Raw genomic sequence first — 17751 nt, 5'->3', positions numbered from 1 at the left:
AGATATCTAATTATAAGTTGTTAATATTCAATTATAAATGGTACCATATATAAAATTATTAATACTAATGAGTTAGGTGTAATTAATATATGTTATTAAATATGACAATTATTTATATTTATTAATAAGGAGTAATAATGACCTAAGTGTAATTAATATATGGTATTAAATTTGACAATTATTTGTATTTATTATTGAGGGGTAAATTAGTAATTTGGAATAAATTTTCTCACCTAACCCCTTATTTACTCTATTATATATATAATAAATTTTAACCGATATTAATATAACGTTTAATTTACCATTGTTTAGTAAATTTTCTTTGTTATTATTAGTAAAATTGTATATTTCTTTTCTAAAATATTTTGAAGTGATATTTTAAGATTTTAAATTATGAAAACATATACAGGACCAAAAGGAGAGAACAATACAAAGTACAAACGGTGAAATACGTCGTCGTATTGAGTAGAGTGAGGAGATTGATTATAGTAACACACAGTGTGTGTAGAGTGAAAACGCAGAGAGAGAGAGAGGGAGAGAACAGAGAGAGAGAGAGAGAGGAGAGAGATGAGTAGTAGCAATGGTTGCAGCATTAGAGCAATATGGATCCTCAATCCTCAACATTCCGTCGTCTATTCCAGGTTAATTTCACATATACGTACACATTTCTATACATATATATACATATATGCTTCAATTTAATTAGCTTAGTTTATAGGGTTTATTATTTGTTTTATTTTGGGCCAAAACTTTTATTCGATGTATAAATTATAGATACTATGTGCATTTATGTTTTTATAATGTTTACTTGGATCTCAGTTATAGTTAGGTGTGCATTTTTCGACATTTAACTGATATGATGATGTAACTTGTGCAGGAGGTTTCCTGTTGTCGAAAGACGGTGGCGTGCCGCTTGTAAAATGCAGGAACAAGCTCTTACGGAGGATGATTGTGTTGTTCCGGTGCTTCCTTCTCATAATGAATTAGCTAATGCTTTCGCGGATCGTAAGACGAGGTCAAACTCTCTCTCTCTCTCTCTCTCATACAGGTAGATTATGTATTGATCAATAGCCATAGCCTCGGTTTAGGAGAATTTTTGTTAATTTATCGATATTAACAAAATGCTGCGAGAATCTTAATATGTTAAGGTTATTAGTTTATTGCGTTTTGAGTCTACGTGAGCGTATGTGTGTTTATGAATTCTAATAGAGTGTCCAAGTTTATGGTAATTAGTGTGTGCAATTAGAAACTGTACTTTGGTTGTATGCTTCAGTTCACGGTTTTCGTTTAGGAACTGTATTTTGCCAACCGTAAGCTTTGGTCAAACTCTCTCTCTCTCTCTCTCTCTAATACATATAGATTATATATTTTTGATTAATAGCCTAGTTTTGGAGAATTTATGTTAATTTATCAATATTAACAACACACTGCTAAAATGTTAATATGTGAGGTTTTAATGGAATTGCATTACGAGTCTGTGAGCATATGTGTATTTATGAATTCTAATGGAGTATCCAAGTTTGTGGTAAATAGTGTGTGACTGTGTGCAATTAGGCATTATACTCTGCTTGGCGGTTTTCATATATTGTTAGGGATTTGGGATTTGGGATTTGATTGGTTTTGAGGAATAATGGAGAACACAATAGGTAGAATCGTAAGAGTAATTTAACTGTCAAGACATTGACAAATACACTTAATGTTAAGTGATGATATATTAAGTGTTTTTTATATTTATTTTTCAGCTCAAAAAGCTGAATGCGTATGTTGTTAATGTTTAAACTAACATGGTCTTGCCTTCGTAATCAATGGAAGGGTTTATTGGTACTACTGATTTTCTTACAAGATTTGGTGCATGTCTGAGTAGAATTATGTTGGCTTATATGGACCCATCTGCTATCTTTAATGTTTTAATACATGATTGTCTGTTTTTTGAACTGCCAAAAGTATGCTTCAGTGCACACGAGTTCTACCAATATTAGAAGATAACTCTTTCTATGTGTTAGAAAAGGAGAAAAATGATAGAAAAGAAGGCCTGTTAGTCCAACCTCAAGATGTAGTGTCACCATTGTTGTTGCTTTATACTATAATAATTATCAACTCACCCAACTATGATTAGAAACTGCATTTTTTAGTTAGTAGATAATTGACCAAATGCAATCCTTATAACTTTTTATGTTCTTATTTGGTAACAATATCAGTTATTTGCCTAGTTGGCTTCTCACTTCTCAGGCAACATTAAGGAGATAAAGTATGTTTCTGTTCTTTAGAAGACTAAAAATAGTTTCCCATAGCCATATTAAACATAGACTGAGGTACAATAAGACTAGTCCACAAATCATGGAAGCGGATCTGGAAATGTCAAGAAAGTAATACCACAGCTAAGCACTATTTTTTTTTACTATAGTTACTTGAACGTTCAAAAAGAATTTATAATTCTTCTAGTTATAGCCTATAGGGGATGACTTCAGATGAGTGTTGCTAGGACAACTAAAATTGAGTCGAGCAACTCAATATTGAAATTTATACATTATTATGTGTTGTGAACTTTATACTGTCATGGTTAATCCTAATTTCCTGTATGTGATGGATGCAAATCTTGGCTTCAAAATTTTACAAATATGGATATACTTGCTGAATTTAGTTGTACGATGCAGGGAGGGATCTATTCGTGGGTTTGGTATACGTGCGGTACAGTCAGTTGAAGGATCAGATTCGTGGGTGGATGATCCAATTACAAGACATATTATAAGTCTTAGAATTAAAAAAGAACCAGAAGGAGAAGATCAGTTGTTATGGCCATTGATTTTGCACGTAAAAAGCCATTTTTGCATCCTCGTATTGCCTTTAGTCGAACCACGTCATTTGAAAGCATATGCAAAAATATGTAAAAGGCCTGACTGCGGAAGTGCTGTTGGTGAGGATGAATGTCTATCTTCCCTCTTACTTGAGCTTCCATCAATGACAGGGTATGGTAAGTTTAGAGCAATTGGGGCACCATAAAATTTACAGTATAACCAATAGTATGCCCCATTATTGTTCCTTTGCTTCAGCTTATATGAATGTCACTGCGATCTTGGACTGATGGGACGAGATTTATGATCTACTCATTTACTGATTGAACTGTGTCTGTTCTACATTGTTCTAGTGAAACTTAAAGTTGGGACTTAACAGAACATTACAATGATGAATGATACAGTGTTGAGTGATTAGAGTGCATGTTGCTCCCTATAAATTATTATGTTTGGTGTGCCATCTTTTATCTGTTTTTTTGTATTTATTTTAAAAATCGTTTCAAGTCATACATTCTGTGGGTGTGAGGTAAGCTTACAAGACATTTTTAATTTAAAACAAACATCCCCGCAGTAAGGAAAGGATAATGCTTTTTTTAGTAATACAAGATGCTTTTACTCACACTTTATAATTGTGGTGTGTGGTGTGTTTTCCTCATATTTACTTTACAATCTGTTTTTGGTTCTCTAGCTGATTGTCTCAAGTAACCCAGTAAGAACATCAAAAGCTCTGGCAGATATGTGAGTATTTAGTCCTGTGCTGGTCTTTGTTAGTCAATGTTATTCCAATAGAGTAATATGATGATTATAAGCGAACAGTTTATACTAAGTTAATATGATAAAATAATTTTACATTTATACACTATCAATATGTCGTTTCTTTTACCTAGAGTCTTTCGATGCCTCATAAAACTAGAAATTTAGCACTGCATTCTTTTTTGGATTATATGGTCCTAAAATTTTGTATTGCAAACCACATTTTTGTAGGTGTTTTTCTTGTAAATTATGGTTTCTGTGTGGTTAATATTTGGATATATGATAATTTTATTATCCACCAGCACTTGCACATGAGTTTGAAGATTCTATGTGCTATGATACCGCTGTAGTCAATGTAATGTTGGTTGTAATTTCTGTATTGATTTTTAGTATTTATGTACAGAAGTAATTGCTTGTTCGTCCTGCACCTGCATATACTTAAATGTCTAGCTTTGATGTACAGAGCATTCATGGTGGCACATGCTATAGGGGATATTATTACAGGAGACATTGTAGAACCTGAAGTAGTTGTAAATGTGGGTCCTTCAGTAGGAGGATTGTTGGATACCCTTACTGGAAGTATAGGTATTTCTGCAAGAGCGAAACCTGTAGCAGCACCAGTTGCAGCGTCGTCCCCATTGGGTACTTCCGTTACTGGAGCACTTTCAGCAGATGTTCCTAAGATCGGTAACAGGATCTTGGATAAAGATGCAATTCGAACTTATATCTCCATCGCAATGCCCTTTGGTTGGTAATTTCTAGAATGATATTTCGCATCTTCAATATTTTGTTTGTTTATGCAATCCTTTTGCGATACATATTGTCTAATATGTTCCATGCCTGCTCTATAATTTTCAAAATATAGGTACTCCGCTAGATCTTAACTACTCCAACGTTTCTGCGGTTAAAAACAATGGATTCTTGTCATCAGATTTGCCTCCTGCAGACCGTAAGCAACCTGCTTGGAAACCATATTTGTACAAAGGAAAGCAGAGGCTACTTTTTACAATACAAGAAACAGTTAATGCTGCAATGTATGATCGGGATGAAATTCCTGATAATATATCAATATCAGGCCAAGTGAACTGTCGAGCAGAATTAGAAGGTCTGCCAGATGTTTTATTTCCTTTGACAGGTTTGGACACTGCTCGAGTTGAGGTATTGTCATTCCATCCTTGTGCTCAAGTTCCAGAACAAGGTGGCGGAGATAAGCAGTCTGTGATGTTTACGCCACCATTAGGTAATTTCACATTGATGCGTTATCAGGCATTCTGTGGCATTGGACCTCCAATAAAGGGATTTTACCAGCTCTCTATGGTATCCGAAAATGAAGGTGCTTTCTTATTTAAATTGCGTCTGATGGAAGGCTACAAAGCTCCTCTAACAATGGAGGTCTGTTCAGTGACTATGCCTTTTCCAAAGAGGAGGGTTATACATTTTGATGGAACTCCTTCTGTTGGAACCGTTACCTACACTGATCACTCTGTTGAATGGAAGATTCTATCTAGTGGTCGAGGTGTTTCAGGGAAGAGTATTGAAGCAACTTTTCCTGGATCTGTAAAGTTTGCTCCTTGGCAAACCAAATCAGGATCCTCCGGTTCAGGATATGGAATTTTAGCTGATGAAGATAGTGATGCTGAGATTGAGTCATCAAATAACCTGGCAAATGTTGAGGACTTTTTAATGGAAAAAATGAACAAGGATCTGAAATCCGTTGATTTAGAGGAGCCATTTTGCTGGCAGGCGTACAATTATGCAAAGGTACATATGATCTTTGTCACTGGTATCTCTGCTGTTTTATGAGATATATGTAGTAACCCCAGGAAAATAATATCTACTCCTGTGTCTAAATATTAGTTTCATGATTTAAAATCTACTAACTTTAGTAACCTAGACTGAAATTTTAACTTCTGAGACTGTGATATACGCTTTCTGCTGACAAGGTGGTCTGATATATCAGATAAGTCTCTTATGATTGTTAGGCTGCTTCATTCATGGAAATTACTCAGTGTCAAAGTTTCACATCTCGGTAAATGTCAAAACCAATACCGCATTAATAAGAAATTGTCAACTTGAACTTTCCGCGTCCTAATTGCTTAAACTATTAGGTCTTTTGAGTTACGTTGATTCATCAAGCTTAAAAATGTGTTTGATTTGAACGAGCATCTTCACATGTACTTTATTTTACTTTTAAGTCTTTGATACATTAAGTAATTTCTTCCTCAAAATATTGTAATCCTTTTTACAGGTTTCATTCAAGATGGTGGGAGCATCCCTATCAGGAATGTCTATTGATCCAAAATCTGTAAGAACTATGTTATTCAACATTACAAGTATAAGTCCAAAGGTTTTGCGCACGATCTTTGTGAATCTGCTTTTATCTGTTATAAAACATAATTACTGCTGAATTGCAAATATTATTGTCACAGGTTATTTGTCCAGGAAAAAAGGTTTCCAGCCCTAAAATTTGGAAGGGTGAACTCTTAATTATATTAGGGTCATTTCTCGTAACTTAGGTTTAACATGATTCCCTTAACTAGACCTAAGTTTATTAAAATAATATATAGAAGCCTTACCTTAATCTACTTTTCACCTGAATGGCAATCTCTGGTACCATGTTTGAGTCTTATGATGACCATATTTTGTGTGTATACGCTGGAATGAGTCGTTGGATGTTAGATTTTTCAGAGGCAACTCTATGTTGCTGTTTATGTAGCAATTTCTTGAAATACTACTGGTTTTCATAAAAGTGTTGGTCTTTGCAGATAAATATATTTCCACCAATTAAAGCACCAGTGGAGTTTTCAACTCAGGTAACTTGTCTGTAAGTTATATATGTATGCATGATGATTTCCGTAATTTATGTTTCAAGCCTATTGCCAAACCTTTTGTGAAAATTTCTCGTGAAATTCTTGTTATGATTTATATCCCTTTGAAATTCTGTTCTCTGATAAGTGACCTACATGCAATAGATCCGCTAATTTCCTGGGTTATTTAGTGTGATTGTTATGCATTACAAAGAATGGACAGTGTTATGCATTAAAAGTTGGTTAGATTTTAAGAAGAAATTTGTTTTGCTCCTTTAAGCCTTGATCAAGTGACTGTATATGAATCCATATGGAGTCAATAATGTCCAGGGCTTTTGGTGCAACTGAAAATATAGGGGCTGTGTGAAAAGTTCATTAGATAGTTTACCAGTAAAATAACTTTAAGGAGTTCTTTTTCCCTTTTTGAAAACTCCGGAAATTACATATTTGCATCCCCATACACTGTTGATAACAATAGTTAATAATATATTATTTTAAAAATATGAACAGGTCATTTCTGGGGATTATATCTTGTGGAATACGTTAGGTAAATGCCCAGTTGCTGCAAGGGGTGAGTTCATGTGCTAAAGATGGATACGTGCCCCTTTTAACCTTTTTAGCAGAACAATAGATCTAAATATGTTAATTGAGCCTATTTGTTACTATAACATTAAGCCTCCGTGCAGTACATGTATTTTGTTGGCTCCCTTCACTTTTAAAGTGACTTGTATAGATTTTTCTTTTCCTTGATGTTTTCGTATCATACTTGGCATAATGTGTATCTGTTGAAGTTGCTGGGTATAAGACTCTTTTCTAGTCGGTCATATTTAGAAAACCAGTAGTACTGTGATCTTTTGATGTTCCAATGTATTCCTATGGTTCTTATATGTATGTGTACTTTTTTTAGACAGAGGCTTTGTTTCTCTAGATATAGTGATGTCATTTTGCCTTTCCTTTTATTTTTATGTTACCCAATTAAGCCTGCTATTCACACACATTAACTAGGATAAAATTTTAAAATCGCAGGGGTAAGATGGGTAGTCTAGCTCATTAAGGCCTGCTATTGCATTATCATATACGTCCAATAAAAAGGGATCACCAATCACACACACATAGATAATTATTAATAATGGACAGTCATTTTTATGTAGATTAAGAGTGAGAGATTTGCTGGTTAATAAGTGCCAAGATATCTCCTGTCATTTTTAGGTGTTTTTAGGAGACTATGTCACTGTATATATGTTCTAAAGTGGACAATACATCAAATTGTGGAAATCAGCTTGCGTGTGAGGCTGTTGGGAAAATGGAACTCTGGGGCGTAGCTCGAAGGAATTGCATTTATACCCACAAGCTTTCACTATCAGCGTGCCAAGTATAAGTGTTCCAATAGCCAATTAGCCATACATCTTACTCCCAATTAAGCATCATTAGAGGTTGTTAGGGGTGTGCTAATTAGTTTAAGCCGGTACCTAAGTCAAAGTGGGCAAATAATTTCGGACAGAGGGATTATATAATTTTTAATATTTAATTGTTATTAATATTTTTATTCTAAAATATATACATGTATTTCTAATATGTTGATAGAATTTTGGACTTTCGAAGAAGTAATTTTTACCTATTAAAATATGTATTATTATTTTATATTGAACAAAATATCTCATTGGAGCTGAAGTAAATAAATATTTTATATTTGTTAGGTATTAATGCCGACTTTACGTTTTGAGCTCTATATTGAGTTATATAAATTAGATATGAATGGTTTTATAACACACTTGAAACTTGCAAAATAATATTTATGGCCCATCCAAATATTTTCCCTTGTAGGCCTGGATATATATTTTTTTGACTTTATATATAACTTATAAATTTAAAAAAAAAATATGTGGTTTTCAACTTATAAGGAGATAGTTACATAATAGATCAATAAAAGTGATCTCAAGCTGGTCGCTTGCTTGATAAAAACTAAAAAGAAATGAGCGGAATTAGTTTAAATATATCTCAAGTCTAGATTTTAAGTAACAAGAATACATATGTGCTTGAATATCTAATTTTTTTTTGAAAAACTAAGCACCTTATCAATATTGGCAACAAATTTAATTGTCATCATATATAAGAGATTCAATAGTCCTTTTTTCCGAAAGAAAGGTGTATATATATAGTAGAGTGTTCTTGAGAGGTAAATTTACACAGCTGAGAACTCTTTTTTTACTTTCAAACCCCCACTAGCTAGTTGAGTTTTCTGTTACACATCCTCAAAATCATATATAGGCGTGACAAATCTAAGTGGGGTGCAATATTATGATCATCATATCCATGTTTCTTCTATCTCATAAATATAAATATCATATCTTTTTAGACAAGTCAACCCGGCCCACTTTGATTACTATTCCACCCAATTCCCATGCATTTTTACCATCATCCATGCATCACAGCCATGACTTTGAATTTTTTTCCCCTCAAAATCTAAAACCCTAAAGAAACCCTCCCCTTAAACCCTATTCGTGCATATATCTACCACCACAGCCATGCATGCACCACCACTATATGACCTATTTACGGCGAGTTGTGAATGTTTGAAACACTACATTCACTGCTGCCGGAAACTCATCCACCGAACGACTCCTGCATTTCATCCCTTGCTGCTCTACTGCCTTGGCGACACGTGTCCACAGCTCATGGCTAGTTGACGTGCTGGACACAGACATAGTCCCTGGCCGGAAAACCTGCACCACCTTCTTCAAAACCTCTGATATCTTGCGGCAGTCATAGACTGATCCTACACACTCGAAACTTGCGTAACTGAACCCGTCCTCTGGAGTTACATGAATGGTAGAGTACCTGTCACCATCAAGTCCATTCATAGAGTAGCCACAAGGATCAAATGCAAAATCACAAATGTGAGCATTAGGGTTTATGTCACAAATTCCGGTAATCAACGTAATCTCTTTTCCAGCTGAATCACTAGTTTTTCCGTCATTTTGTCGACGGAAAAATTTCTTGGCAAGAAGGCAATCAAGTTCAGTCATGCAAACCTCAATAGTAAACGACTGATCATGATCATGAGCATTGTCAATCAAATAAGATTGACCAACTGCCGAAAAAACATGCCATGCATGAGAAGAAAGTTTTGAAGGCATAACCGAAGCTTTCTTATAGAAAAGATTTTCCGGTAGAATTTCTTCCAAGTAAACAACTTCTTCTTTAAAGCTAGTATGAGGGTAGGGTTGGGCCTTTGGAAAAATAAAGTTACCTCGAGTGTACATACACCGCGAGAGAGATAACCCTATGGTGCATGCATAGTCAAGAAATGGACGGACGGATTTTAATAACTGAGTGGTTCCGCAAGTTTTGATTATGATCTTGGTAGGATACACAAATAGGCTTGATTCCGATAATACATAGGAATCAAAGTAATGATTACCAACTGATGACACTACAGTGCACTGCACTGCTTTGAGTATTTCCTCCAGTGTCTCGAAGTCTATTTGTCGTAGTCCGGTGATGGGATCGTCACCGGAGAAGTGCAGCTCCAGGCGCTTTTCGAACCCTTCAAACCCTGATTCAGCCATCTGATTTTGATAAATTACAATATATGTTTATCTATATAGTAAATGTTTGTTTATGTGTTTGAGAGAGGGAAGGTGGTAGAGAGAGTTTGGTTATGGAATAGGAGATTTCTGTTTGTTTATATAGGGGCTTCTATAGTTCTAATATGTAGATAGAGAGAGTGAGAGAGAGAGATTTGGAAAGAAAATGAAAGTGTGAGGAGAGGAGTGGGGAGAAAGGGGCATGCGGTTGAGGCAACCAAGAATGATGATTGCAGGCACAACAAATACAAGATTTTCATTTGCCAATTTATATACCCTTATTTATTTGTGGTGGATTGGTGGTACTAGTATATATATCTATGAATTTTTTTTTTGTTCAAGTAAATCTAAATACTCATCAGTTAAGAAACAAACCAGGCCAGTTTAAACACATTAGCATTAGGTGACAACTTCCTTTCCATAATGTTTGTGTTATGTGTAAATACCGCAAATTAAATTAAAATTAACTATTTAGTTATGAGAGGGGTTCTTCGTAAAGTCAAAAGTATGTTTTGTTGGGTTCATCCTAATAAGATAGTATGAGTCTTGGATTTTCCAAGAACATAGATTGTGTTAAATACAATTACTGTAGATGGTATAAGTTTTTTTTTATCACAAAATTAGGTATTAAAAAAGCAATACTTAGTGATTAACAATACAGGGGAATATGTAATCTCAGTTATTTTTATGTCGGATAGTGTGTTCACTCTGTGAGTACGTTTCCAAGATTGTTGGGATAGCAAGAGAAACTATAGGTCGTTGTTATAGACGTTTGCAGGAAATTGGTCGGAAAAATCTTGGTCAGTAATATATTATAAATTCAAATCCAAGATTGTGGGGATAGCAAGAGAACTATAGTTTGTAACAACTCTAAGAAAAAGATTTAAAAAAAGTTAAACTTATAATATGTATAAAGTCAAGTTATTGCTTTTTTCATGCATGCTTGTATAGAGTTTACTGTTAACAATGTAGGTTATATTAGGAAGCAATGGTGTTTAATTGGTGACCAAATGCAAGTAAGAGACCTTGATGAAGGAATCGAAATTGATTGCTATAGAATGTAATGCACACTTAAGTCCTTCACATGGTACGTAGCATTCACAAACACAGACATAATTATAGTTAAAGATGCTTCACTGCATGACAACCATTATTAGAATTCCTACCCGGAGGCAAAACTTAATTTTCCATTTATAGGCGTTCTCGAGTGCACACACTCAATATAAACTCGTACTAAAATGGAAAATTTCACCATGCAGTGCTTGAGTTCTTGTCCTCTTTGCGGGAGGTCAAGAGTTCGACTACTGGTATGTGTGTCCAGTGTTCTGTACTCGTGAAGGTTGCGAGTGTACTGCTGAAATGGACAGCATTATCGTCGTCTTCTGGTTCTTGGGAGTGGGCTGAGGGTAGGCCATTGATGAATGTAGAATTGATTATCTAGTTCTTGGACTACTATAAGAGAATCAAGATAAAACAAGTAATAAAACTCATAATTTTGTTACATGACAATCAGGCGTGGCTGATAAATTATGAAGAATATCACATGAATTAATTAGTGGATTTCTGATCTTTCTGTACGTGAAATCATTTTTATGCTTCATGCACTGCATTGTCATCATCATTTCTTGTTTGTATTTTTCCTTGTCAGTAATTTGTTATATCTAAATTCTCGATGACCCTCGTTATCAATTAATCTTATATTCGTTTAAATTCGTAAATCACCATGTTCTTGTTTTAATTATTCTACAGTCACTACAAGAAACAGAGTAAAAATTGCATATATAGTACTAGAAGAATAAATATATTTATAAGTATTAGAGTTCTAGTTGTAGAAAATAAGATTGCAAGGGACTACTTATTAGCTAGCTTTAAGTAGTAATAAAACTTAGGCCACTACCTAGCTTTTAAGATGAGAAAGATATGTAATGAAGTTGTTAGTATGTTTTCCATCATCTAGATTATAAGGCCTATGGATATAAAATATATGTAGCACATAAGTATGTATATATTGTAGAGACTATGATGGTAGGAGTATGGGGTGAGTAGACAAAGTATTGAAAGATGTTCAACAAATGAGTTGGGGGAAACTTGTGAAAAGATATTGAGGGTTAAGCAATGATGTGAAATTGTGAGTTTAGCAAACCAAAAAATTGCATTTTTATGGTAACAAATGATGAAAATGTATAATCTTCTTATAGCTAGCTGCCACACCCACAAATAATATGACCACATTTCATATCTTGTGTTGGCACGCGCACCACCAAACCAAAACAAACCTTATCATGTACTCCCTCAATTTACTCCGGTGGGCTGTTTACGTTACTTTTCGTCACTTTTTTTAATGCTTGTTTAAAGTATAATTTCATAATTTTTTCTAATTTTTTTTCTGAATAAAAATTTTATGTTTAAAATTTAAAAAAAAATTGAAAAAAAAAATAATATAAAACTATATTTTATAGAAAGCTCAAAATACGTGTAAACAACGAACGTGAACGGAGGGAGTACTGACAAACAAATGTCAGGCACTATGAAGTTTAAACTAAAGGGGGCCAATTTTCAGCCAAAATCTAACTTAAAAGTCACAAAACAAACCAAAACTCTAGTGACATCTCAACTTTTTACACCAAAAGTTGTTTCAAAATCTTTCTTGGAGATAATTAATGGGGTTTTCAAGTTGGGGTAATAAAATGGAGAAAGCACAATTAAAGAGAAGGATCAAGAACCCTCTAAGCTTAATCTTGTGCCCCACAATTCACCTTTTAATCACATTCTTAGGCCCCATCAAAATCATGTATCCTAAACCCATAATTTGTCACACTGGTAAGTTCAATGTGTTGCCTTGCCGACAACCACCATCACCGGCCCCACTCCGGCCACACACCATCTAAGGTGTGTGCCTTAGTTTTGGGACACAAGGAGGGTCATTTTTAATCTAAACCTAGTTAAGATTTACATGTTAAGAGAGACATGCAGTCCCCACTAGCTAGGTTGCTAAGAATTTGTGCTAAAAGTGACATGTAGTCTCCACCAGTATTGCCAAGTATCAAGTGTGGTATCAAAGAGTAGCGTCTAAAATAGTGCTTCAGATTTCACGTGCCCTGTGCAAAATTAAAAAATGTGTCACAAGTCTTACAATAAAAGACAATAGCAAATTCATATAATAATAAAAATTTATCAAAGTTATATTTTTAACATAATTATAATTAACTAAAATTAAAAAATATATTACAAGTACATAAAGTAAGATAAAATAATCATAAATAAGGAGATAATCATATAAAATCTAATTTATAAGTAAACTTATTTACATCTATATATAAGAATTAATTAATATTTAAAATTAAAACTTTTATTAATATGTAAATATTCTATAATTAAAAATAAACTAATTATCTAAAAATTGTATTAAAAAAATATAATGTACAATTTTTTTTAAAAAACTATTATTTCCCTTGTATTTTATTATCAAGACTGTAGTGTATAGTACTTATAAAAAATAATATTCTTATTCACGTAGTAATTTTTCCCTAAGTTTTTGGAACTTATTTAATATTTTGGATTAAAATATTTTTTTACAAATTGCTCATGATAATTTTTTATAATTATTTAATATTTACTATTTTCCAGCTTGTCTTCTATTCGTATATTTGTTTTATTAGAAAAGAAATTTATATATTATTTTTTCAAATAAGAAAAATATATGTATATACACTTGCATCTAAAATATATATCCAAATTAAATATATACAATTCAACGGAACAGAAAACATAAAAAAAACATAAAATAGTTAAGCCGCCAACCATGCTTGCACGCGCACATCTACACACAAATTGCAGCAAAGCCAATTTGAGCACTAAGAAACATATGTGAGTGCTACTGTACCATGCGCATAAATATTTACTCCCTCGTCCCATGGGGTTATCTACGTTTACTTTTTGCACGTATTTCGAGACTTCTATAAAGTATAGTTTCGTAATGTTTTTTTCAAATTTTTTTTTTGAATAAAAGTTTAAACATAAAACTTTTATACAGAATTTTTTAAAAAAAAAAATTAATAAAATTATACTTTAAACGAACATTGAAAAACGTGTCAAAAAGTGATATAGAGAATTGAATGAGACAGCAGGAGTACAAAATTGTGTGTGTGTTTACACACACCTAATGGATGACCATCAATTTTAACTATCTCCATTACTCATGAATAAATGGCTACTTGTTTTAGGATGTAATAATTAATGTCACTCCAAGAAACTGTAATTCTCATTGTTTTTTTAAGTGTCTAAATTTAAGGCTTTTATTCAAATGTTCTCTTCTTGGACCTGCATTTTTTTTATTGGCATGCCAATGGAGGATATTGGATATTTGGAATAGCATTGAAAGGAACTTCTAACTAACCATTTAGGCTATTGAATCATTGATGTTTTAAATGGTGTCCGGGACCTTAATTATCAAATTACCTTTTCACCCACCTGTATAGAACTTGTGCGCTCTGTTGTACAAATCGGCCGATTTTTCAAAAATTGCCGATAAATCGCTCAAAAATCGGTCAAAAATATTTGTCCGATTTGACCGATTTTCGATAAATCGCCGATTAATCATCCGATTTTTTAAAAATCGTCCGATAAATCGTAAATCGGTACCTCAACCGAATAGTTCCGATTTCCGAAATCCGTAACACTGCTTCTGCGTAACATTCTTTATAAACTTGATTAAAATTATCAAAACGTCGTCATTTCACCAAAAAAATTAAAATAAAATTTTGAAAAATTATATTTCAACCAACTGATGATAATGAAATCTAGTAACAATAAAATTTGAAATTAATTGTTGGATTTCTCCGTCAATCATGGTTACCAAGTTTCGGAAATCAAAACTATTCGATTAAAGTACTGAATCGTGATTTATTGGGCGTTTTTTTTTAAATTGGATAATTCATCGAAGATTTATCGAGAATCGGTCAAATTGGATAAACATTTTTGACCGATTTTTTAATTTATCGACGATTTTTAAAAAGTCGGTCGATTTTTACAACAATGTCCTCGATGAATGGGCGATAGAAGGAGGGTAACACTTAATGTAATAATGTCGTAAGAAATGCCACAAACTTGTGGTTTCTAGTACGGAAAAGTTTTATAGTTGTGAGGATGTTAGATATTTCAATCATTGCTACCACAGACAAAGCACATAAATAAAAGATGCTCAGGGCACTCACTTGTCCAGAGCTTTAGACAGTCCTCGAGCCCTTCAAAATCGCAAGAGCAAATCTCTCGATGACCCCCGAACACGCCACCTCATCGTATCATTTCTCTCGTGCTCTTGTTTCCTTTCTTTATCCTTAAAAAATTGTTTGATTTTTTTGTTCAACTGGGTCGTTTTTTGTCTTTGAGTATGACACGTACATGGTGTCATGCTTTCTACTTTCTAGATTACATTTTCCAAAAAAAATTAACCCTCGTTTGATTGTTTTTTGATATTGTTCAATGTATTTATTATCAACAATAAAGAATAACATCCTTCTTATATGATACTATGACGGATTTTTACCCATAAACCTACAATAAGCACAAAATTTTATAATTTAAACTTACTAGTTGGTAATTTGTGCGAAACACGGGCCCGAAATTAAAAATAATAATATCACGTTATTATTTGCATATAAACTGAAACTCATAATGCGTGCAAAATATAGATTTAAATATAATAGATAAAATCATGTTAAAATATGTTTATAAAAAAATTGAAGTTAAATGTAACTGTAAAATTTCACCGTATAGTTCTAGTTATGCATGCACCTAATAACATCACCATTGAAAGACCCATCCCCAAAAACTTCCTAAAAATGGTAATTCCCTAAATTTTTTCTCAAATTTTATTCATCTTTTAAAAACTTTCTACATCCCATTCCCCATCTTCATCCCTACTTCCTTTTTTTATTAATTTTTATTTTCTTTCATTTACAATTTTAACTTTCAATTTAATTTAATCTTATATATTCTTTAGTGCCATTATTTGTTAACACATTTGAATTTTTCATGATTATAAAAAATATACTTACATTTAAAAAAAATGGTATAAAATTTTAAGAAAATTTCAAAATATTCAATAAATATTATTTATTTAAAATATTAATATATGTGAAATGTTAAAATGATGTAGATTTGAGATAAAAATAATTTAATAAGGTGAGAAATGAAATGGGGAATGAATAGTGAAACCCCAAATATGGGGATTTGGTTTTAGTCCCTAAAATTATACCCTATTTTAGGGATCCGGATGTGGATGATATTTTGACAAAAATTAACATAATTCCCTAAATTATAGGGATGGGGATTGTGATGGAAATGCTCTAATTATTTACTTATACAAATATGACATTTTAACTTACTAATACGATTATTTTAAAGTAAACCGGCGCTTGGATGTTCAGCAATAAATAACAATTGATGGAAAATAAAATTTACAGATAATGGAAGTTAATTTTTGTCGGTTGAGATTTTATTATATAAAATTTTAAAAATAGTTTTATAATTTTTTAGTGAGTACCAAGATTTGGGACCTAAGAGCAAGTCCAAGAGTGCCCTAAATTAATATCCTAAACTAGAATTTTAAGACATTTTGTTTAAATTAGTGCTCCAACAATGTCCTAGTGGTGTCTTAAAACACTAGGACGTAAATCAAATGCCTCATTTTTAAGGGATCACTGGGCATGCCTTTTTTGATTTATATCAATAAAAAAAATTCCCTTTTTTTATTTACACATCTCTTCTCTCCCATCTTTTTTCACTCCAATTATAATTGAAATATAATATTATACTAACAATAGGGCACCATTATAAGGCATATTGTTAGAGTTAATATGCAAAATTCATGTATTAAATCACTAGGACATTATATTTTATTATATTTATAAGGCATCTAATAGGACATTGTTGGACTTGCTCTAAACATGATTTCGCTTATTAGTATAGATGGTCGATACTCCCTCCGTCACAAAAAATATCTCATGTTTTGACATCATAAGCGACTGAATACTAATTACGTCTAATGTATAAAATCAAATATAATCATGAGTGATCTTGTTTAATACTAATATTTAATACTAATAGGAAACTAAAGATATTAATAATCAAAAGTGTGAATCGACAAACGTGTCCAACACAAAAGGGAAAAATATTTAGGGACATAGAGAGTAGTTGATAACCGGTGCGAAACACGGGTCTGAGACTAAAAATATCGAATTAATATTTGTAGAGAATTATTCATAATCTGTGCGAAATACGAATTAAAATTAATATATTAATATTAAATATTAAATTGGTACTTGCAAAAATAGTTAGGTGGTTAAAAAGAATCGAATTAGTTATGAAATTTTCCACTATAATTCTAGTTTTGCATTGTTTTACTTGATTTAGAAATCTAACATATTAGTTTTATTTTTGTGAAATGAATTGTATCTCTATCTTACGAACCAAATATTTGTTCTTTAGATAATTTAATATTAATTAATATTATTTAATAATTATCTTATAATTAACTTTTTCAATATAGTTTATTTAATATTACCTAATTATCGATAAAAATTAATTTACAAATAAAAGTAAATAGACGTTATTAAACTTAATTTAATATTACTTAATATAATCTAAATACATCCCATAAATTTGTTATTGCTAAAATATGTTTTTTAAAACGTTGTGATGAACAATAATAAATACGATTGTTAAATCAATAATTTTCAGTTTAAAAGTTAATAAATGTTACTAAAGTCATTTGCTATTACTTAATTATTTTTAAAATAATATTATCCAATT

At 32.3% G+C, this 17751-nt stretch overlaps 2 protein-coding genes across 2 annotated transcripts; one reads left to right on the top strand and one right to left on the bottom strand.

The window, feature by feature from the left end:
• The first annotated feature begins 465 nt into the window (after positions 1–465).
• Positions 466–7273, top strand: LOC141677459 (AP-5 complex subunit mu). Its single transcript, XM_074483406.1, has 8 exons — positions 466–641; positions 878–1015; positions 2655–2966; positions 4009–4292; positions 4411–5306; positions 5794–5850; positions 6311–6358; positions 6863–7273. Exons 1-8 carry the CDS (start codon positions 568–570, stop codon positions 6938–6940), a joined length of 1887 nt encoding a protein of 628 aa, XP_074339507.1. The 5' UTR covers positions 466–567; the 3' UTR covers positions 6941–7273.
• A 1061-nt stretch (positions 7274–8334) lies between these two features.
• LOC141677449 (S-adenosylmethionine decarboxylase proenzyme 4-like) lies at positions 8335–10144 on the bottom strand. Its single transcript, XM_074483395.1, has one exon. It carries the CDS (start codon positions 9919–9921, stop codon positions 8902–8904), a length of 1020 nt encoding a protein of 339 aa, XP_074339496.1. The 5' UTR covers positions 9922–10144; the 3' UTR covers positions 8335–8901.
• Between the last annotated feature and the right edge of the window lie 7607 nt (positions 10145–17751).

Source organism: Apium graveolens, chromosome 1 (assembly GCF_009905375.1).
Source record: "Apium graveolens cultivar Ventura chromosome 1, ASM990537v1, whole genome shotgun sequence".
In the NCBI taxonomy this organism is placed as follows: Eukaryota; Viridiplantae; Streptophyta; class Magnoliopsida; order Apiales; family Apiaceae; genus Apium; species Apium graveolens.
This window is presented reverse-complemented; position numbering and strand designations above follow the sequence as displayed.